This window comes from Tiliqua scincoides, chromosome 5, assembly GCF_035046505.1.
Source record: "Tiliqua scincoides isolate rTilSci1 chromosome 5, rTilSci1.hap2, whole genome shotgun sequence".
In the NCBI taxonomy this organism is placed as follows: Eukaryota; Metazoa; Chordata; class Lepidosauria; order Squamata; family Scincidae; genus Tiliqua; species Tiliqua scincoides.
In genome coordinates, this window is record NC_089825.1 from 96,247,822 (window position 1) to 96,271,765 (window position 23,944).

At 40.9% G+C, this 23,944-nt stretch overlaps 1 protein-coding gene across 1 annotated transcript; it reads right to left on the bottom strand.

Moving 5' to 3' along the window:
* Positions 1 to 2,985: 2,985 nt before the first annotated feature.
* Positions 2,986 to 20,997, bottom strand: LOC136652439 (vomeronasal type-2 receptor 26-like). Its single transcript, XM_066629379.1, has 6 exons — positions 20,786 to 20,997; positions 18,856 to 19,147; positions 17,095 to 17,925; positions 14,726 to 14,953; positions 13,404 to 13,530; positions 2,986 to 3,887 (listed from the first exon to the last, which is right to left on the bottom strand). Exons 1-6 carry the CDS (start codon positions 20,995 to 20,997, stop codon positions 2,986 to 2,988), a joined length of 2,592 nt encoding a protein of 863 aa, XP_066485476.1.
* Between the last annotated feature and the right edge of the window lie 2,947 nt (positions 20,998 to 23,944).

Below are 23,944 nucleotides of genomic sequence, written 5' to 3' on the forward strand. Positions count from 1 at the left end.
CTGGGGATCCCACATCCCACACTTAACCATCTGGGCATCACAAACTGCATGTGGCAGTAGCACCACAATGAGCATGAGGAATATCACCATCTTCAGTGCCAACCAGCTCTCTGAACAGAGAGTCCCCTGTTTGCATCTAGTGCAGTATCAGTGGAATATCCACAATTACAGTAGTCTGACTTTTGTGGTAGCTCCATTTACTAATGAAGAATTAATGAAGAATATAACATGTAAAGTAACAGAAATCCACCTGCAGGAGTCTTCTTAGTCCGTAGCCCCCAGTTGAAAAGGGGTATATTTATGCCATTTTCACTCTGTTATTGACCATTGGAACTCTATGGGGAACGTAGCAAGCAGCAAAATTAATTACAGTTCCTTTGATAATTACAGGAGAGTGAAATCAATGTTCTGAATAGTGGCAACTTTGATTGCAATGATGTTCAGCAAGACCAGAAATTAAAGATATGGAATCTGGAGCTAAGCAGGGAATAAAACTCTTGAGTTGTTTGATTGGAGTGATTGTGATTGTGATTTTAAAAGCTCCTGACAAATCCCTTGGAGAGGAAAAGGCTTTCTTTTTTTTTTCCTGAGAGTCTTTTCATTACTTCCATGTTCATTGAAGATCACAGGGATTCACTGCTTTCAAGTCAGAGGACCATTGCCTTTTTGTAGTGTTATTTCCCAACACATTCCAACTGAGGAAAAAAGACAACCAGGAGTAGGTGGCCACCAGAAAAATAGTTGGCATCCTCGGGCCTGCTGCAGCTGTTACAGAGACCTGGCAACAAATAATAAAATGTACACATATTATTATTATTATTATTATTGTTGTTATTATTATTATTATTATTATTATTATTATTATTGTTGTTGTTGTTGTTGTTGTTGTTGTTGTTGTTGTTGCTGTTGTTGCTGTTGTTGTTGCTGTTGTTGTTGTTGTTGTTGTTGTTGTTAACAGCATTTATATACCGCTTTTCAATGAAAAGTTCACAAAGCGATTTACAGAGAAAAACAAACAATAATGGCTCCCTTTCCCAAAAGGTCTCATAGTCTAAAAAGATTCAGAAGAACACCAGCAGACAGCCATGAGAAAAAACACTGCTGGGGTGAGGAGGGCCAGTTACTCTCCCCGCTAAATAAAAGAGCAGCACCCATGTGAAAAAGTGCCTCTTTACCAGTTAGTATAGAAACAAAACACTATTACTCCCACCACTAGAAAGTTGCCATAAGCCCCTCCCCCCCAATGCTTAGAAATTCACCAGGACTGCAAGAGTCATTCACCCTCTTCATCCATTCACTCCAACCCGTTAACCCCAATATGGAAAGAACTCCCTCCTTGCACAATTTTTATTTACACTCCCCATACCTCCCCACATGAAACATACTCTGCAAGGGTTTGTATTTAAACTGTGCCACATCTATTGTAATCAATGCCATTAACAAAATGCTGCCAACTCTGTAGTGGGCAGAGGCGTCGCTTGGTGTGAAATCTCATTGTGTCACCCTCCCATGGTGAACCTTCTCCCATACCAGACCATACAGAATAAATCACAACATCCTATACACAACCTAAACGCACAACCTGTTTCCTTACATGATTCCCCCTATAGGATTGATAACAAACTCTGTTGGCTTCTCTTCTTTTTGCCCGTATAATATTTGCTCATAGGCAGGTGACTGCATCCTGCAGGGGGGGCACCATCATGGGCATTTGCCCCAGGGTGAGGGGCTGGGGAGGTCCACCACTGCCAGAGGGTGCTGCTGTAGGTGAGACAGGAGTGACAGCATGCAACAGGAAAGCGTCAGGTGATGACTGTGAACTGGAATACTTTAGACTGCTGGTACCCAAACTTTTTAGCACAGGGACCCACTGTTTAAAATGACACTCTATCAGGACCTACCTAGGTATACCAGACTTTTTAAAAAAATGATCTAGAAAGAAATATTTTATTTATTTACATGTAATAATAAAGACTTTCACGCATTTATCTCCCTATATTTACACATGCTTGCAAACTGCAGAAGCTGAGCTCTTTGCAGGGTGATTACAGTATCCACAGTATTTTATTTTTGAATAACCTCTGGTCTTAAGTCAATTAGTTATCTGATCTTTCCATCACCCTTTGATGACCCACCAAGGATCAGGTTGCAACCTACCAGCATGTCCCAACCCACACTTTGGGAACCACTGCTTTAGACTAGGTTAGACTACAGCACTGGCTGCACTCTTTCCATCAGTAGACATGAACTTGACTACTCATGCTGTAGCATCATCCAGGTCAGATGACTTCACCCAACAAATACTACTTTGGGCTGATTCAAAGACCATCTGTAGATAGGGCCATTGCAAAGCTGTTCACTGGTGCCAGGAGTCATGATCACGACACATCTGAAGTGGTTGCTTGTACATTTTTGAGAACAAGTCAAAGTACTGGTGATACCTACGAAGTGCATTCCATACGTCTGCCCATCTCAGCAGGTCACTGCACATGGCCCTGTTGCAGGCATCGTCACCTTTAGATGCACAACAGGTGGTGTCTCATAAAAAAGATCTTAACTGTGGAGGGATTGGCCAAGGGAATGGACTCGCATTGGGATCAGGATGGCCCCAACATTTTGAGGGGATATTTAATCCGTTTTGTCTTATCAAGCCTTTAATTGTTGTTTCCACTCCTTCATTGGCTCTGGTGTTTCGTATCTGTTGTGCTTTTGATTTGGTTCTTGCATTTAATCTCTTTTCCTTTGAACATGTTTGACCTTAATGTTGTTTTGATCATGTGTTTTGATTATTGCTGATTTCAACTTTTTTCTTATATTTTACTATTTGTATTTGTAAACTATGTAAGTCAGCCTGTCTGGGCTTGGAAAGGTGGGATATAAATGCTTTCAAATAAACAGATATATAAAACATTGGGGTATAATTAAAACTGCAAAAGGTTCAAGTAGTTATGGGAGCAGAAGGCAGACATTGAGAGGAACACTTCTTCAGCGTTTCCACATTCTTAATTGTTCCCTGCTGTTCAGCTGTGGCTTCCACAAAATAATGTAGCATTTGGGGAAAAACAGAAAGACCAGCAATGCAACACTGGAGGCTAAGTCAGAGAAGATATCCATGACTACTGTGAGTTTTCCATTGGTGGTCAACAAGGTCAGCATGTAGGTCAACCAAACACAGCAAAACAGGACCATGCAGAAAGTGATAAATTTGGCTTCATTAAAAGCACATGGCAACTTCCGAGCTAAGAAAGCTACAATGAAGCTGACAATGGTTAGAAACCAGAAGTAGGACATTTCGATGAATATAATGATTGATGATGACTCCTTACATTCCAAAATGATTTCTCCAAGACTTGAATGCATGTCAGCATATGGGAATGGGGGAACAATTGCCAGCCATACAATACAAATGACTACCTCAATCATAATGCAAGGAAGAATAATGGAGTTGGTCAATTTTTTCTCCACCCAGTTCTTCAGAGTAGACCCTGGCTGTGTGGCTGTGAAAGCGAGCACCACTGTGATTGTTTTGGCCAACACAGCAGACATAATCATTGTGAAGGTGATGCCAAAGACAGTTTGGCGGAGGATACAGATCACTTTCTCAGGTGGACCAATATGTAGCAAAGGACAAAAGCAGCAAAATAAGAGAGAAATTAAAAGTGTATAGGTGAGGTTCCGATTGTTGATTTTGACTATGGGACTGTTGTGATGCTTCACAAACAAGATTAGCACCAGAGTTGTGACCAATGACAACAAAACAGCACAAATGGCTAAAGTGATACCCAGAGGTTCTTCATAAGACAAGAAGACGACAACTTTGGGAATGCAGGAAGTCTGGTCTTTGTTTGGATATTGATCTCTGGGGCATGTGAAACAGTCAACCATGTCTGAAAAAGAAGACCATGAATCAATTAAACACCTCCTGCGCCATTATATTGTATTGAAGAATGTTTAGTGTTAGAATAGGATGGGAGTGGCTAATTTGTGGCATTTTCATTCATTTTTACTCATTTCTCAGTTTAAACACATCATCCTTTCTTTGTAATTGTCACATTCCTCTTTTGTTGTGAATCATATCATTATGATTACAAAAAAGATCCAAGTGAAAGTTATTCAATCAGTTAAATTTTGTTCATTTGTTTATAAAACTGATTTTATTATTTTTGGGGGCTCGTGAAAATGTGTAAATGTATGATGTGGCCCTCTATACTGAAAAGTTTGGAAATCTTTGGTTTAGGTTAATGTAAGTTGTTCTAGATGCTGCCATTCGATTTTTTTTTAATTTTTAAATTATTTTCCAAAATAAAAAAAAACACAAATATAAACAAACACATAAGAAACACAAACTCAATACACAACACACAAAAACAACACAACAACACACTGTTGGAGGGTGCAGGCAATCATATATCAATATATCTAATCATTCAATACATATCTTCTAATCTTGTTCCTCTTCTAGTTTAGCCTTTTAATATCATTTATCTATCATATCATACCCTGTATATTATATCATGTATACAATACAATCATCTAAATGCCCTATCTTATAGATATACAACTTCGTTTTCAACCAAGCATAAAATGGTCTCCATTGCTCTATCTGTGTCCATTTGTGCTGTTGATCCAACATCTCTGTAAGTCTATCCATTTCCACCACGTTCATTATTTTCTCTATTAATTCATCCTTCGTTGGAATTTTAATATCTTTCCAGTATCTAGCATATAAAATCCTTGCAGCAGTTAATATTATAATAACTAAATACACATCATTTTCTTTATCTATAATATCTAAGTTAATTTTAAGCAAAAATAACTCTGGTTTCAGTGGTATCATAAATTCAACAATCTCTTGTATTAGAGTCCTCACCATTTTCCAATATACTTGCATTTTTTTTGCATGTCCAACCCCTTATGATAAAATGTCCCTTTTTCACATTTACACTTCCCACAATTTTTTGATATGTTCTGATTCATTTTTACCAGTTTTACTGGTGTCATGTACCATCTATAAAACATTTTATATACATTTTCTTTAAAACTGGTTACTCTAGTAAATTTTATATTATGTTTCCAAATCTGTTCCCATGTTCTAATGTAATATTATGGCCTATATTTTACGCCCATTTTATCATACATTCTTTTATTGTTTCTTCATGCATCTCAAAATCCAGTAGGAACATATACATTCTTTTGATAAATATTTCTTTTGTTTTTAAGAGTATTCTATCAAATGGCATCTGCTCTGAATAGAAGCCTTCTTGTTTTCTCTTTCCCAAATTTTGAATCAAGTTGCAAGCGAGTCCACCAATCCATCTCCATGTCCTGTCTTAACAGTTCTTCTTTTATCTTTAATTGCCCATCTTTCTTCAATAAGCTTTCATATCCAAGCATTTTTGTTGTCTCTAGTAAATTCGGCACCACACATCGGGGGATTTTGGTATACATCTGTCTTTGTATTTTAGCCCAGATCCATAATAAATTTCCTTAATATATGATTATTGAATCGCTTACATTCGTTTGCTTTTCCATACCAAACAAATGCATGCCATCCCCATTCAAGATCATGTCCCTCCAGTTTAAGTATTCTTTGATCTTCTAATATAATCTACTCTTTAAACCATAGTAGCACTGTGGCCTTATAATATAAAAACCAATCAGGAAGCTTCATGCCTCCTCTTAGTTTCACATCTTGCAAGGCCTTCATTTTAATTCTTGGTTTCTTTCCTTGCCAGATGAATTTTGAGATAATTTGATTAAATTCTTTAAATATATCTTGCTTCAAAATTACAAGGATTGTTTGGAAAAGAAAGTTTATTTTAGGCAAAAATTCATTTTCACTGCACCAACTCTTCCCATCAACGAAAGTTGCAGTTCTTTCCATTTTGTTAAATCTCTTTTTATTTCTTCAATGAATTTCAAATAATTATCTTTCACTAAAGTGCTTGCTTTCTTCATTAACTGAATCCCTAAATATTTAATTTTTTATTCTTCTTTGAAATTTGTTAATTCCACTAATTCCTGTATTTTCTTAATTGGCATATTCTTTGTTAAGGTTTTCGTTTTCTTGACACTTAGTTTCAGTCCTGTCACTTCAGTATATTCTCACAACACATCTAACAAATTTTTGGCAGATTCTAATGGTTCTTCTATAATTGCCATAAGGTCATCCGCAAATGCCTGGATTTTCAATTCTTCACCTCTTATTTTTAATCCTTTCATTTCTTCTTTCTTTCTCACTTGATTCAGAAGTATTTCCATAATCACTGTAAATAGTAATGTAGAAAGTGGATATCCCTGTCTCGTTCCTTTTTCAATTTTTATCTCCTCTGAAAGCTCTCCATTTATTCTAGCAGTTTGATTCTTATATATAGCTTTAATCATAGCAATAAACGGAGTTCCTGCATCCATCATTTCAAATTGTAAAAACATCAAATTCCAGTTCACATTATCAAATGCTTTTTGAAAATCTATAAAAAACATCTCCATTTGCTTATCAGGGTGCATTTCATAATATTCTAAAAAGTTTAATATCTTTCTCATATTATTTCAGACTTGTCTTCTTGGTAAGAACCCTGCTTGGTCTTGATGAATAATGTTTATCAAAACTCTTTTCAATCTTGAAGCTAATATTGTTGCAAAAATTTTATAATCCACATTAAGTAGTGAAATTGGTCTATAATTTTGAATCTCTTCTTGGTCCAGCCCTTCTTTATGTATAACTGTAGTAATTGCTTCCTTCCAAGTATCAGGGATTTTATCCTTGTGCGGTATTTCTTCTATCAAGTTTTTAAATTGTAACATCAACTCTTCTTCAAAACATTTATAAAATTCAGATGGATCCATCGCTACCTGGCAATTTCTGATTTTTTTGTTAAGCACTTCCTTGTGAAATCTCACTAACTAATATCGGTTGATTTAAACTTTCCTTTTGTTGCTGCAACATCTTTAATTCATTATTTTTTGTAAATAATTCCTTTGAATAATGCTTGAGATCCCTTCTTCCATATATAATTTTTCATAAAAATTTTTAGCAATATCAATCATATCTTTTATATTCATAGTCTTTTTTGCATCTTCGTTCTTTAATGTGTCTATATAGGATTTCATTTTCTCTCTCTTTAATTTATAAGCCAACCAATTTCCAGTTTTATTGTCATTTTCAAAAAAATTTTGTCTAGCAAAAGTAAGTTTCTTTGCTAATTCTTCTGTCAATAAAATGTTCAATTTATGTTGTACCTCCCTCATTCTCTGTTTTATCTCCGGTGCTGTAGGGTTTTGCTTTGCCCATAATTCTTGTCATTTCAATTCTTTCTCTAATTCTAAGTTTCTTTTCTCTCTTTTCATTTTCTTGTAACTTCTCTTATTGCCAGTCCTCTAAAAACAGCTTTACTAGCATCCCAGACCATGGTCATTGTTATATCAGGTATATATATTATACCTGGTATATTATATGGTATATTAGCTCTAAAATAGTGTTCTATTTCTTCTTTCAAACTCTTTTTAAATTTTTCATTTTTTAAACTGAAAGTGATCTGAAAGTACCTTTTTTAATATTTCCACTTCTACCAGATTTTTAGTCCATACTCGTGGTATCCAAAGAGCATCAATCCTTGACCAAGTCTGGTGTCTATTTGAATAAAAAGTATAGTCTTTAGTTTCTGGATATCTTGTTCTCCATACATCTAGCAGATACATCTCCTGCGCTAATTGTAAAAATGCTTTAGGAATTTGTGGTCTCCTTTTTTTCTTCTCTTTTACTTGCATCGATGTAGAATCCATTTGTCAGAAACTGAATTAAAGTCTCCAACAACACAGCAACGTTCGTATTCTCTAATTCTTGTGTCTTTGTATAGTTTTACAAAAAATTCTTGCTGATTTTCATTTGGTGCATAAATATTCACAATTAAGACTCTTTTATTTTCTTTTTCTACTTCCACCATCAATATTCTTCCATCTTGTGATGCATGTATTAGTTTTCGTCTTGATCTTTCTTTACATATGTAGCCACAACCCCTTTTTTAAAATCTGAGGTTATAAATACTTCTCCTAATTTTTTATTCATAATCAGTGCTTTATTCATATTTTTGATGTGTGTTTCTTGTATACAAGTTATATCCATATTTACCTTTTGCAATTGAAGGAAGACTTTCATTTTTGAGGTGAATTTAAGCCATTTATGTTGACAGAGTAAATACTCCATCCTCCCTTAACCATCATGTTTTTTCTCCAAGGGAACCAAGCCATCAATGTAGGTGTTAGTGAGGATTCATGTTGAAACTAAGCTGAAGGCCCCAACAGGGAAGGACATTGGAAGAACTAAGTGAGTGTTGTTTGTGTATGTCTGGCATTCACTGATTAATTGACTGCCTGATTAAGCTTTTGCCTGAGGGAAGAAGGAGGGGCAGGTTTTCGCCCTCTGGGAAGAGGAAAGAGGGGGAAAACATTCTTCACTCATTTGTTTGCTTGTGTGAGAATAAGCTTTGGAGGAGACCTGCCAAACTTGTTAAGGAAATATGAAAACATAACTCTAACTTTACAAATTTAAAACTCGTTGGATTACAAATTAACCATTTTGGAATATAAACTTTACTTTGAAATGATCAGTTTCCTTTTCCTGTGGAGATCTTGGAGTGCCTGTGGAGAGGGCTGAAGATCTGCATTTCTTTGTTTTGCAAAAGTAGTTTCATTGTTTTGAATTCCTGGACTATCTCCTGGAACTGAATGCGGTTGATATAGCAACAAACAAGCAATAGAATCAAAACAATAGAATAAGAAGAATAGAACATCGGGGACATCTAGTGGCTGTAAAAAGACATTGCAAGGATAAGAACAGGACTTGACAAGTGAAGGAGGACAATACGCTGAGGACATCTAGTGGCATTAAAAAAATTGCAAGGCAAAGGTTTATTTGACTTAAAATTTTCTTGTGTTTGTTTTTATGGATGAACAGTTGATTTCTTGATGATATGATGTGTTGTGATGCATGGATAACTGATAGTGATATATGTGATAACAGATATTTGCATTTTACAGGAAAGAAGATATAAGAAGAAAGAAAAGGGATGACAGGAAAAGGAGCAAAAGTTAGGGCTCTCCCACCCTGGAGTCAAACTTGGGAAAACTAACACAAGAGGAACTGAAAGGGAAAGATTGGAAGCAGATAATACAAGACAATATAGAAAAATTAGTGGTGATGGGACAGCAGCACACAAATCAATTTCTGCAGGTTCAAGCTAGTCTGGATGTTTTAACTACACAACTAAATGATTTTAGTGCACTACTGAAAGCTGCTAAATGCCAAGCAGATGAGAATACACAAAAGATTAGAAAATTAGAAAAAAAAGACAACAAAAGATCAATCTAGAATACTGGAGATAGAACAAAACCAATATGATGGAGAGGCAACTTTAATGGAAATTCAGATGGAGAGTGCAGCTCGAGTGGTGAGAATACAAAATGTACCAGAACAGAAAGGGGAAGATACACGACATCTGACTGGTGATTTAATATCAGAGTGGATCGACACGCCAACAGAAGAGATACTCATGGATCTGGACTCAGCAAGAAGAGTGAGCACTTTTTATCTAAGAAAACATGAACTACCAAGATAAATCCATGTGAAATTCATCAGAACTTTTTGCAGAGATAAAATATTGAAGATTTCACAGAAAAAGGAATGGATGGTGGAGAGTAGCAAAGTGAAAATTCTGAGACATGTTCCATGGAGAGTGAGAAAGAAGAGAAAAGAATATGAAGAGCTAGCAAAATTTTTAAGAGGAAAGCAAATACCATATAGATGGCTTCTCCCAGAAAATATGTTTTTTTTCTATTCCAGTCACAGAGATATAATATAAATTCAACAATGAAAGCAGAAAATTTCTTGAGTACAGTGATGAAAGGTGAGATGAGAAATGAAGAAAATGAGGAAGAAGAACTGAGAAGAACTAGAAGTTTGTCACTAGGATTCATGTCACCTGGTGCAAGAGGCCTGCATGTCACCCCATGTAGTGGGCGGGGCAACGCCCCAGGTGGGTGTGGTGATGTACCATTGCCCCGCCCCCACTGGTTTTTTTGACTGTACCTTTTGTTATAACACAGATATTTCAATGTGGTTTGTTTCATTGCATTCTGCATAAAATTACGCATTGATTGATATATAACATGATGGTCTTATTCCGCCAAATTCTGATTTTAGTGATTTTGAAAACTTGTAGAGTCTCTCTCTCTCTCTCTCTCTCTCTCTCTCTCTCACACACACACACACACACACACACACACACCCATGTCAACTTACTAACAACTTATTGCAGCAGTTCTCAAACCTTTAGCACTGGGACCCACTTTTTAGAATGACAATCTGTCCAGGACCCATTGGAAGTGATGTCATGGCCAGAAGTGACATCATCAAGCAAATTAAAATAAATAATTATAAATAAATTGAAATAAGATAATTAAATAAGGAGGAGCCAGTCCTTTTCCACCAAGTGAATCTACACTGAAGTAAGTCCTATTGTGGTCAATGGGGCTTACTCCCAGGAAAGTGTGGATTGAATTTTAGCCTAAATCTCTTGCTTTGGCTTGCTGGGAAGACTTGCTTGCTGGGCTGTCAATGGGGCTTACTCTCAGGAAAATGTGGATAGGATTGCAACCTGTGAGCCCAAACCTATGCATGTCTACTCTGAAGTAAGTCCCATAGTGGTCAATGGGGCTTACTCTCAGGAAAGTGTGGGTAGGATTGCAGCCTGTGAGCCCACTCCTATGCATGTCTACTCAGAAGTAAGTCCCATAGTGGTTAATGAAGTTTACTTTATAGTCTGCCTGCAATAACAACCCCCCAAAAAGAATCAGTGAGATTTCCAGCCCTCCCAGTGCCCAGTTTAAAGTTCTTCTATTTCAGGCATATCCATACAAAGACCCACCTGGCTTTACAAGTGCAAAACAGAAAACTTTCCCCTTATCAGTTGAAGCCTCTTCTTTTTTTTCTTTTTAGTGGGGGGGAGGCATTTGTTGCTCCAGCTCCATTGGATCAGGACCATTCTGGTGTCCTCACATTCCCCTTTACTTGGTCTGACCACCAGCCAAGGCACATCTGCCTACTCACAAGTAAACACTACATGAGGCTGCTTCGTTTTCCATGGGGCTAATAGACTCGCAGCTGGGAGGGGGGCCCCCTTCTCTGTGTTTTAGGGGGCTGCATTCATTGGATCAGGACCATTATGGTGTCCTTGGAGTCCTCTCAGCCTGCCTCAGCCTGCCTTGACTAAGGGAAGTCCACCTACTAGCGAGTAAACACAGCCACATGACTTCATTTCAGGCTCAGACTTGCAGCTGGGAGGAGGGAATATTTTGGGTGTTTTTTTTAGGCCACATTCATTGGATCTGGACCATTCTGGTGTCATTCGATTCCTCTCAGTTTGTGCTTTCTGAAAGACTATGGCAAGTATGCCTCCTCACAAGTAAACACGTGATACAGCTCACTTTCACTTTCCATAGGACTCCATGCATTTTTCCTTCCAGTTTTTTGGCCATAACTTTTGAAGGAAAGGATCTATTTCAATTCTGTTTCTTGCATTGCACTCCGGTGGCCGTTCCACATCCAACAGTGTATGGCTTGACAGTTTTGCTGCTCCTAATGCCACCCCCCCTGCACTGCCTAACGATGCCAGTGCCAGTGAGTTAGATGAACTCTCCTCATGATCACCATATAAATCAGTGCTGGTGCAGGCATGATGGTGTGGAGTACTTGTCCCTCACAGCCTGGTTCCCAGACCATCATGAGTTTGAGGGTGCAGGCACACTCCTTGCATGCTCAGAAGGCTTTGTGAAACATGCAAACATCTAAAGGAAGTCATTGTAGACATGGGTGGAACCATCTCAGCACATATATTGGCAGATGTCTGCACATCCCAATCCTATCCCCTGCCACCAGGAACAATAAGGGTGCAATCCTAAGGCACCCTTGGCCCCCACAAGTCCCTTGCTCCATCCCAGAAGGGAGCAAATGTGCCATAAAGCACATTTGAGCCTCCTCGGGAGTTTTCTGGGCCACAGCAGGACTTGCGCAGCCTGTGGAGGCTGAATCCAGCTTTCGTGCTGACTTTGACAGGGAGCCATGCGTCAGCTGAGCTTGGCCTATGCAAGGCTCTAGGACGGGCAGGGAGGCCTGTCAGAGCTACAACCTGACACTTGGGGATGGAAGGAAACTAAGGCAGCTGTTCTTAATCACCTCCCCCTCCACTTCTTCGCCTCCCCCTCCTCCTCTCCAAACTCAGTCCAGTTGTCCCTGCTTCTTTCACACGTGGGATGCTGAGCTTTTAAGAGTCCAGGCCTATGCATTTCTACTCAGAAGTAAGCCCCATTGAGGTCAATGGGGCTTACTCCCAGGAAAGTGTGCAGTAGATTGTAGCCTCAGAGCCCTCTCCTATGCCTGCCTACTCAGAAGTAAATCCCATTCTAGTTAATGGGGCTTACTCCCAGGAAAGTGTGGATTGAATTTTAGCCTAAATCTCCTGCTTTGGCTTGCTGGGAAGACTTGCTTGCTGGGCTGTTTTGTTTTTGTAGGCTGAAGCACAGAGAGCCTATACCATCACAGTCTGAAGGGGGGAATTCAGCAAACACTCCCAGGGTTTTTTAAAGCAATCCCTTCTGTTACTACCTCCCCTGCCCCTGCCCCTTAGTGTGTGTGTGTGTGTGTGTGTGTGTGTGTGTGTGTGTAAGAGAGAGCGCGTGCACTCCACCTTGCTGCACATGTTCTGGCCACAGAGATTTCCCCCTTCCCTTCTTCAGCCTCTTTGCTGGCTCAGGGACTCTAGGAGTGTTACTATTCCTTCCAAGGGGAACCTCTTCCATGGCTCCAGAGCTATTTCCTTGCCTATGCCCAGCGGAGCCTTTTTGCAGTGTTTTGGGCTGCCTTGAAACAGAGGGAGACACCAGCGATGGGCAAAGGAGGCAAAGGTGCGTTCAACTTTGAATTCCCCCCACCTGATTTGCATTGAAATAAATCCTCAGGTAAAAAATCCATGGATAAATAGGTTGCACCTGTAGATGCATGTTTATTTATTTAAAAGGTATGCTTCTCTCTTTTACAAAGCTCAAATCTGCGTATAACATAAATAAACCATAATTTAAAATGTAAAATCAAAATGAAATATACAAATAATATTTAAAATATAAAAAAAATATATAATACACATCTCTGCACACTGTTTGTCAACCGAGGAAAGCATTGGGTCATCACATGCACACAAGACCTACACATTCCAAAAACACATTTCAAATAATGACGATTGGTTAGATTAGAGAAACGACCCAAGAATCTCAATCTATTCATAGATCATTCATTCCAGTTCTTCTGGCTTACAACCAATCCTTTCAATGACTCTGTTCCCCACAACACTCACCTTCCTTGTCCGATACCTTCCCTTCTGGACATGGGACGCAATCATAGCAACAGAATGGCTCCCCTTCCTTCTTTTTCTTATTATATCCAGGATGGCACTTGTCATTACACATAGAAAGCGGTCGTGCCTAATCCACCAATGAAAGAGAAGAATGTCAAGCTTTAGAACAGGGCTCTCCAGCTAGATTCAGGAACCGTGTTTAATACCCACCCTGCCCCATATGAACGGCTCTTACTGTTCTGTGGGGGAATCTTCCATTTCCTGGTTTCTATGTCTCCCGGACTATGCTCTGGCCTGTCATTTCTGGATTTGATTGCCCCAGCAGTCACTGTGCCTGGATTTCCAGGCAGATGTGGCTGGCTGAGGTGTAGTTTTCAGGAGATCGGAGGTGGGGAAAGGAGTTGCCCTAGCACAGTGGGCATGGAGGAAGCAGGGAGGTGGTGGGAGGGAGGAGTTCCAGGAAGGGTGGAGGGCAGACAGAGGGTAGTCCTGGGGGCAGGCAGGCAAGGAGCAGGAGGCGGGACTGGGACCTGGCAGATATGTCAGATCCCAACCCCTGTTCCTGAGCAGTGTGGAATGGCTTCAAGCCACTCCACACTCCTCAGACTTGTGCCATCTCAGGATGTGGCATAAGTCTGAAGTGACCCATAGGGACTGCAGTGGCTTACCCAGGGGTAGGGGGAAGAGTTTCCCCTTACCTCCGGCTGAGCCACTTTGGAGCCCTATCTTGCACTGGATGAAGTGCAGGCCTCCTGGCCTGCCTGTTTTAGCACAAGAGAACATTGTGCTGTTAAGACACCAGCTAACAGGATGGTGTAAGGATTACATGAAGGATTACATAGCTATCCACAAACATTGTTTTTATCTTTTTAAAATATAGGGGTGCCTTCTGGAGCAAGTTGTTGAGCTCTATGTTTATCAGGATAAGAACTAATCCGATGGCCTTGCATTTCCCTTCACATGGCCTTCGATAATAGCCAAGGCATGTTCACTTACTTACAGTTTCACTTTACATAGGGCTGCATACATTTTCCTTGTCATCTTATGGGGTACTTCTTTCTTAAGTGTTTTTTGGGGCCCTGTGTTCATCAGATCGCGTCCATTCTTGTGGCATTGCATTCCCCTTGACCTGCCCTTCAAAGTGGACCAAGGCATGGCTGCCTGCTTATGAGTAAACGTGCACCTGTTGATCTGTTTCAGTTCCCATAGGGCTCAATGCATTTGCCTGATCTGCTATCAGCTTGTCAGTTTCACAACACACCAAGAATTGGGTCATGACCCACTGATGGGTCCTGATCCACATTTTGGGAACCTCATTCTACCTGGTTGAAAAAGGTGTGCCATACAATGGCATCCTCATTAATGGAGATGGCTTCCAATGGAGGAGCCCGGGGATCCAGCCTTCCCACTTTGACTTTAACAAAAGTTTCATTTGGAAATATGACCCTGTTTATAATGTCAAATTCAGCAATTAATTCCCCATTCTGGTCAAAGGAAATCCAATCGCCACCACTGTTGTTAAAGGACACCTTTTTCAAGAAGTGGTGGAGCTGCATTAAAAAGGGAAAGAAACTTTTGAACAAAATGATGAAAGAACTTTTTATATTAATTTATTTACTTACAACAAGAAAAAACAAACAAGAGATAAAACCTCTAAATAATATATTAAAGTCCAATTAAAACAGTTATAAATCAATACTGAGCAGATCAAGATGTAAAACAGCTCAAAATGTAAAGCAGAAACAGCAGAAACAGCAGATAAAAAGGGTCCCTAGGAGTTCCTCCCCAGTTGAAAGTCAACCGATACAAATATGGCAGGGCCATATTCGCGGATACCGTATATGCAGATTCACATATCCATGGGTCAGGTCTGCAGCCCCCACCACATGCACACCTCCCATGTGTCCCCCTTCAGAAGCAAAGGGAGCCTTATACTAGGCCTTATAAGGCATTAAAAAAATTTTTAACCTTCAGACTCAGTTTGATCCTGGTGGAGGCTGCAGATGTCCACGGCCTCTGCTGATCTCAAAGGACCCTGTGAAGGTGAGGGGGAGGCATTCACCCTTATCATCTGAGGTTTTACTTAACCACAGGGGGTTCTGGAATGGAACCCCCATGGATATGGGGCATGCCTGTAGTTCAGAGCTTCTCAATCTACAGCAGTGTGCGATGTCCCATCATTGACGTCGCCAGTTACTTCCAGGTTCAGAGATGTTGCGGAATGATGGAAATGGCTGGTAAGGGACACAGGGCAGGCGAACTTTCCAAGTGCATGAACACCATGTGTAGGACCTCTGACTGCCAAGCAGAACCTCTTACCAGCCATTTCCAGGGTCCTGCATGGTATTGCTGCCAGCTCGCAGGGGAATGATCATAATGCCCCAGGGCATCGCACACTCGGTTTGGGACCCCTGAAATAGAAACCATGTAAAGAGGGGTCTGTCTACTGGTAGCTGATTCCAGAAAACGGGTACCACAGCCAGGAAGCCCCTGCATCTTGCTGCCATACCCTTGGCTTCTAGTAAGGACCCAATCCACAAATCCACACAGATTTGAATCTTTCCTATGAGATAGAAAATGTATCCTTGTTAGATACAATTTTATTTCAATCCCAAATACAGCTGATTAGCTGATTTTTCTTGTAAACCACTTTGAGCCCAATCCTGTGGTCGGCGGCATGGCTCCATGCTGCCGACCACATTCGCAAACATGCCGTAAGGGGCTCACCGCTAGCACTAGCCCAGTGCCAGCCAGGGATGGGGGCATGGAGGAGGCGTTCCAGGGAGGGGGGAGGCCAGCAAGGAGAAGGCATGTCGAGGGGCAGGTGGGAGGTGTGCTGGGGGGTGGGCAGCAGGAGGATCCACAGAGCCAAACTCCACAGGATCCAGGGCGCTCGTGGAGGGCTGCATGCCCTACACGAGCGCCTTTTCCTTACTGCCGACCAAAAGGTGGGTGAGATAAAGTGAGGTAAAGGTAAAGTGAGTAGCCCCATTGCGGGGCTGCTTACCTTTCTCGGGGGAAGGGGACAAATGGCCCCTTCTCCCGAGGAGCCTCCCACAGTAGCGCGGGAAGTGCAGGATTCTGCAGCAGCCCTTTTCGGTGCTGCCAAGCCTGGGCACTCTGGACAGCTCAGGATTGGGCTGTTTGTGAACTTGTTTTGTTGAAAAGCAGTATATAAATATTTTTTTTAATAACAATAAAGTGTTACTTCCAGCCGTTAACCAAGAATGTCTGGAATTCAGTATACGAACTCTGGGTCAAGATGGGAACCAAAGTCATAGCCGGTGGCTAAAGATTCAGACTGGAGAAGAGGGAGTACAGCAGGAAACAGGACCAGGAGGCTGAACCCCAGGACCAGGGCAGAAAGGAGGAATATAAGATGGACGAGAGAACTGGGAACAGGTGCTACAGACAGCTCTCAAGTTGAGCTGTGTCACCCAGGAGAGCCCATGGCTTACTGAGAAGGAAACAGGAAGCCTCCCTTTCATTATGGATTCCTGTTGGGTAATGTTCCAATGCTGTGCTGGTGCTTCCTCCTCATCCATAGGACCATGTCATCATATTCATTTCATTCTCTGTCAGTCATGCATTTTATGTACTTGTGAGGCTGTTTTAATACAAATATAGCAGTTTTTATTCACTTCCAGTTATTTCAAACCCCCCCCCCCCATTTCACCAGCTTAGATGTTACCTGCCATGGCTGCTGATTCTGAATTTTCATTCTCTGTTCCTCCATCTTTGCCCTGCTTTTGGATTTCGACACATACATGGCATGGAGAGCATGGGCCACAGAATAAACAGCATTGTAGATGGTGTAGCTTTGGCCTGTTATCCTCCTTGGGTAGATATGCTCTGGAAGGCTTATTAGCCTCTCCTCTCCAGTGCAGGCAGCCCTTCCTGTATGACCTGAACTGGAAAATGTGCAGCGAAATGCATTTTCCCAGAAATCCTTGAGAAAACCATCTTCTTTACTGCTGGAAATTTTTCTGCTTTGAAGAAAACTTTGGAATCCTTGAAGTTCATTGGAATGGGTTGCAAATGATAAAGAACCATGGAAGACTTGAATATTCCAATCGTCGTGGCTGGTAGAAAATCTTAACTCCATCTGTGCCGTCAGAATCCAGACCTTACCTCTTGCCTTCTGATTTTTGCCTATTCTTCCTGTATTTAATAGCCATCTCAACCACGGCATGGAACGAATGTCTCCATAGAAAACCAATACATTGACACTGTGATTCATTATTTTATCATAAAAGTTCATTGCAGATTTTTCAATATCTAAACTGCTGAATGATTCCAGGATGGCAAAACAGATGCCATACTTTGAAAATTCCTGGAACAGAAGATCAAAGAACCGTTGTAGATTCATGTCATCTGTAGCAATGAATCCAATCCAGGTCCATTTGAAATGCAGAAGTAACTGGAGTATCCCCCTGTACTGGTGGACTCCATTTGGTTCCCCCTGATAGACAGAAATTGCTTGATTCATATTGATTGAAATTGCAGCAGAGCCATATAGCATCTTAAAGTAGATGGAAGATATAAACAAAAAGGTGTTTCAAAATGAGATATATAATGGTTTCTGTGTATGAAGGAGGCAATTACTAGAATGGAAGAAGACAGCAGTTCAATTTTGAATATGGTATTGTCCCTGCATACTATCATAGTCCTAGTATAGAAGCAGAGAATTTCTGGAGATTCTACCATATTTAGGAGTTTCTAAACCCTGCATTTCCTTCTTTCTGTTTCTCCACCTTTACCATCAGATTATATGTCATAGATGTCATCTCATACTTTATGGACAATACCTTTTTGGAGACAGACTTTGCTCTCACTGCACCAAAATTAAGAGTCCAGTCTGTATAGCATTAATGACCTGTTCATGTGACCGTACCTATTGGCTCTGAAATTTTGCTTTTGGATGTTGCTGTGAAAATATTAGTAATCCTGGTTTCAACTGTGAATAGACAATGAGCTCTGGAGGAACAAGAATAGCTTTTTTGCTGCATTTTGTAACCTGTGAGTCCTCATCGAATGATGAAAAACTTTGGATACAATGGCAGGGGAGGAAGGTGCTTTGGTAAAGGGGAAAAGCAACTTCCCTTATTGCAGTTCTTGCTCTTACTCAATTATTTTGGAGGAATGAAACTCATAGAACTACATGGCTGTAGCCACACAAACTGTAGCCACACAAGCAGTCTTTAGCTAGTAACATTTTGGACAACAACAACAGCATTAGAAACTAATGTGAGCAATGAAAAACTTGATGGAGCAGCGAACTATTGGTTTCTTGCCAGTGCCTTCAGATTCTCTCTTATCTTCTTGATCTTTCTCAGTTTTACTGGAGAGAATTGTGTTAATCAGCACTGAGGAGGTGCCAGAGATGGTTTCCGTTGGCACAGGGTACAAGCAAAGAATCACAAAGCAAAATGCTAATGCAAATACATCCAACCTGTGGAATCTTGAAGCGGCCCAAAACTTCTGGGACTTGATGGGAGACGTCAGAGGTCAGTTCTTCAATGACGGCCATTAGATTGTCCTGGTTGTCACACTTGTAGTTGGGAACAAACCTGTCCTTTGGGGAAATAAGTTGCAATATGGCATGATAGGTCCATCTTGCCTCTACATAACTGTCATAGATGCTGAATCCCAGGGTCAGATTGGGCAACAACTGCAGATTTTCATTGATCTTCTTTACAGCAAATTCCAAAGCCAGGACCTGCTGGTAGTCCTGAACAAACATACTACAAAGAGATTTGCATTTGGAATCATCAGGATATTCTGCACATTCTGAAATTATTGCAACTATATGATGAATCTCATGCTATTATTTTTATTGTTATTTAAAATATGTTCAGGCACTATTTTTTTTAAGGCAATCTGTAAATCAGGATGGGTTACACAGGACTAGGACTACTAAACCATATCAACATACAGGCCATGACAACATAAAAAATAAAGAATATGTGACACCTGAGCTCAATATTTACAAGGCCTTTTCACAAGTGCCGCTGCCTAAGGAGGTAGGTGGGGCGGCGGCAAGAAATAGGGCCTTCTCAGTAGTGGCACCAACGTTATGGAACTCCCTTCCCCTTGACTTGAGAATGGCTCCCTCTCTTGAGACTTTTCAGCGAGGCCTAAAGACCCTTTTGTTTAAACAAGTCTTCCGAGTTCATGGCCTTTTTAACTTCTTTTCTATATCTTTTAGTATTTTTACAGGCCTGATTCCTTTATGATTTGCTGCGTTTTGCTCTTTTTATCTTACTTTTTATGTGACTACTGTTTTTATGGTATCTGTTAATGTGTTTTAATATGTTTTTATTTGCTGTTAAATTATGTTTTTAATCTGTTTTTAACATGTTGTAAGCTGCCCTGGGTCCCTTTGGGGAGAAGGGCGGGATATAAATAAAGTTTATAATAATAATAATAATAATAATAATAATAATAATAATAATAATAATAATAATAATTATTATTATTATTATTATTATTATTATTATTATTATTATTATTATTATTATTATTATTATTATTATTTAGGGATGTATTTCGAATAGCATCTACATAGTCCCAGTCCTGAGAAATGCAAATGAATAAAAGGAATTCTTGTTTCCCTGATGTTCACTTCCCCTCCTAGCCTTACCAATGTTTGGAATGATATCTCTCATGCACTCAGTCACTCACTCATCTCTCTCTCTCTCTCTCTCTCTCTCTCTCTCTCTCTCTCTCTCTCTCACACACACACACACACACACACACACACAGTTTTTCCACATTAGTTTAATACAGAAACATGAGTGAGAGACTTGGTGGGGGAATGCCACTGAATGCTAAATAATGTCATTCATAGAACAACAGCCGGTGATTTTGTTTGGTTTGGAAATACATCAAATTTGGAATACATCAAATTTTCTTTCTTATTATTTTCATGGGGAAAGGAATAGTTCCATTTTTAGAACCAGTTGCACACTGAATCAATGAAAACAAAGTTTGCTCCCCCTAGTCAACCCAAATAATTCACCAAAATACTTGAAATATTTCACAGCTTCAGTGCATTCTGAGTGGCACTTTATGTAGGGAAAAAAGTTCATTTCTTGAAGTCTCCATTTGTGCCGCTCCCACAATCTACTCCTCCTTTGACATTCTAGTTAGTGTGTTCAAAGTGTTATTATGCTGCTGTGCTGGGGTGGAAAAGTACACAGCCATATTTCATAAACACCTAGCAGATGGGAGTGGAGCTGCAGAACTTGAATCTGGTTTAAATTGTAGCACAGAGATTATTATCAATGGAGCTCAGACCAGACCTTTCTATGTGATTGGTTTGCCAGAGAAATTAATCTGTATAAAGTCATTTTAGGAGATGGGGGGATCGTTATTCAGACCTGCTGAGTTGAGGCTGAGGAGGAGTTTGGTTGAATGTACTTCTGCTGATCTGAAACATGTTCTGAAAGACAATGCCTCCAATGATGAGATCTCCTGGCTGATAATACTTGTGATGAACAAACTGGGGATCCCACATCCCACACTTAACCATCTGGGCATCACAAACTGCGTGTGGCAACAGCACCACAATGAGCAAGATGAATATCACCATCTTGAGTGCCAACCAGATCTCTGAACACAGAATCTCCTATTTGCAACTATTTCATTATCATCAGGATCTTCACAATTACAACAGACTAGCTTCTGTGGTAGCTCCATTTGCTGGTATACTCGATGATGCCAAAAATATAAGATGTAAAGTAACAGAAATCTATCTGATGGAGCCTCCTTAGCTCCTAGTCCCCAGATGATAAGGGACATATTTATTCCATCGTCACTCTGTTATTGACAACTGGAACTCCATGAGGGACGTCGCAAGCAGCAGAATTAATTTCAGTCCATTTTTATAATTATAGGAGACTGGAATCAACAATCGAAATACTGGCAATATTTCTGTTATCTCCCTGTTAGATCACAATAATGCACAGTGAGACCTGAAATTAAATATATGGAATCTGGAGCTAAGCAGGGAATAAAACTCTTGGGTCATATGATTGGCCTGATTGAGACTACGATTTTAAAATCTCTTGATGAATCTCTGCAAAAGGAAGCTGCTTTTTTCCTACTTTTTTGCCTTCTTATGGCTTCCATGTTCCTTGGAAGAGCACTGGGATTCATTGCTTTAAATCAGGGGACTGTTTATCATGTTGTAGCATCATTTTCCAACTCATACATGTGCAGCCCCCCCAATAAGCACACGAGATAACAATCTTCAGTCATTGAAGATTGAATAATTGAATCTTCAATAATTGAATCTTCAGTAATTGAGGATTAACTTTAGTGAAATATAGCAAATTACAGCAGGGATTAAACTCAAACCCACCCACCCACCCCCACCATGCGGGCACAAAGACTGGGGAAGAGTTAACATTTATCCACATGCGATAAAGGGTGTAGCCACCTGATTCCAAGCCCTGCTTGGGCAAGGCCCAAGTGGGCTTATCACGATCCTGAAGTGTCAAGGCAACAGGACAGCATCAATGCCCCTCAGGAAAACCCCAAAGGGATTTAGCTTATCCAGCCAGAGGGACTTCTGGCCAGATTCACGGACCTGATGGGAATCGTGTATGAGCAGTCATGACAATCTCCTGATTTTGTTTATTTCAGCATGGATGTGATGATACAATTCTACCTACCCAGCCTGCATGGTACCTGCCAAAGTGACCAGGAACAAGAGTAGCACCAGGAATGAACAAAACCCTGCATCACCCAGTCTGGGGTAGGCGAACAACTGCTAGTACCTTGCCGATCTTGCTAACAGCAAAATATTCCTACCCAGCCCTAGAAATTCCAGGTGACTAGCTAATCTCAAACTGTACAATGGACGAGTGGGCAGGTGAAGGTCAACAGTGAAGGGTGCACTGCACCTTGGAGCAAGACCAGCAACAGTGTGCAGCCGCCCTTCCCCCCAGCAGGCCTGGCAGTCAATTATAGGCTGCAGTTTTCCCGCCTCTGCCCTTTGCTCTGGGGTGGGGGTAGGGCGAAGGAGGTGAAGTGCCTATGGCGCATGCCATCACAGTTCACGTTGGGAAAAAAGGCAGGCAGGAGTAGGTGGCCAACAGAAAGACTGTTGGCCTCTTTAGCTCTGCTGCAACTGCTACGGAGACATGGCATCAAATAATAAAACACACATATGAGAACGGGGGAACACTGTTGCTCTACCACCTGAAATTAGCAGAATGCCCCACAAAACGGAGAAATTCAGCAGGAGTCATTAACATTCTTCATCCATTCACTCCTATCCCTGTGAAGATCCCTGATACAGAAAGAACTCCTCGTACCCCACAGTGTTCACTGAAAGTGCAATTATTTACATTGCCCCTACCCCTCTCCAATGATCATACAAGACAAGGGTTTGTGTTTAAACTGTGCCACATCTATTGTAATCTATGCCATTAGCCAGCTGTTACAAACTCTGTAGTGGACCCTGTTTCCATACATGATTCCCCCTGAAAGCCTTGATGACAACAAGCCCTGTTGGCTTCTCTCACTTTATTCCTACAAGAGAGGCTAACCCAGAGCTGCGAGGGAGAGCAAAGAACAAAAGCTGACACAGCCCCGAGGAGAGAAAAGGGATAGGAGCCACTACATTCAGGATTCCGCCCATCCAAGCCTGATTGTGCAGCACCTTTTTTAAGCTGCCCAGGGCTTCTGGTATAGCTGTGATCAAGAAACCTTACAGGGAATGTGGAATTCACAGTCTCCCTACTGAATGCCAGCCATTGGTGTTCAACATTTTCCCTCAGGGGTGGATCCAAGGGGGCCCCATGGGTGCATGCCCCCCCCAACTTTCTGACAGCAGGGAAGGGTGCCAGCGGGCTGGGGAGCAAAATTGGATGCCAGGGGAGCACCCACTGAACAGGCGCCAGTGAGATTGGCTGGAATGGGAGCCCTCATCTACCCAGCCAGTAGACCTGGGCTCCAAAGCCCTGTGAGAGCCCAGGTCTACCCAGCCAGTAGACCTGGGCTCCATGGCCAGGAGGAAGCCCACATCTATCCACCCACCAAACTTGGCCACGGAGGCCATCAAGTTCAAACCAGAGCCCAGTCTACCTGCCTAGTTGTCCTGGGCTCTGGAGTTGGTAATGCTCACGGACCCCCCAAACACAAACACTGGATCTACCCCTGCCCTCACCATGGCCACCACCACAGACACCTGATTTCCAGTCTTCCTTCTCTGTCTAATACCACTGCTTTATCAATACCCATGAAATGTTGAACACTTTCTTGATGCAGTATAATGTGGTTAATAATTTATTCTATTTTATCCTGCCACACAACTTTTTTCTTATGCTACTAGACATTTAGGGTGATTTTTTAGGTGAATGTGGAACGGCTTTGAAATGAGTTAGAAAGTTTCCCATTTCAGTTAATGTAATAATTCTACTCATCCAGATTTTCTCTATGAGGACTGTTTTCAGGAATGGATTAGGTCGGAATAAGAGGGAAGAGTGTAGGTAGTTTAGAGACTTAGAAGGAACCCATAGCATCCATGTAAC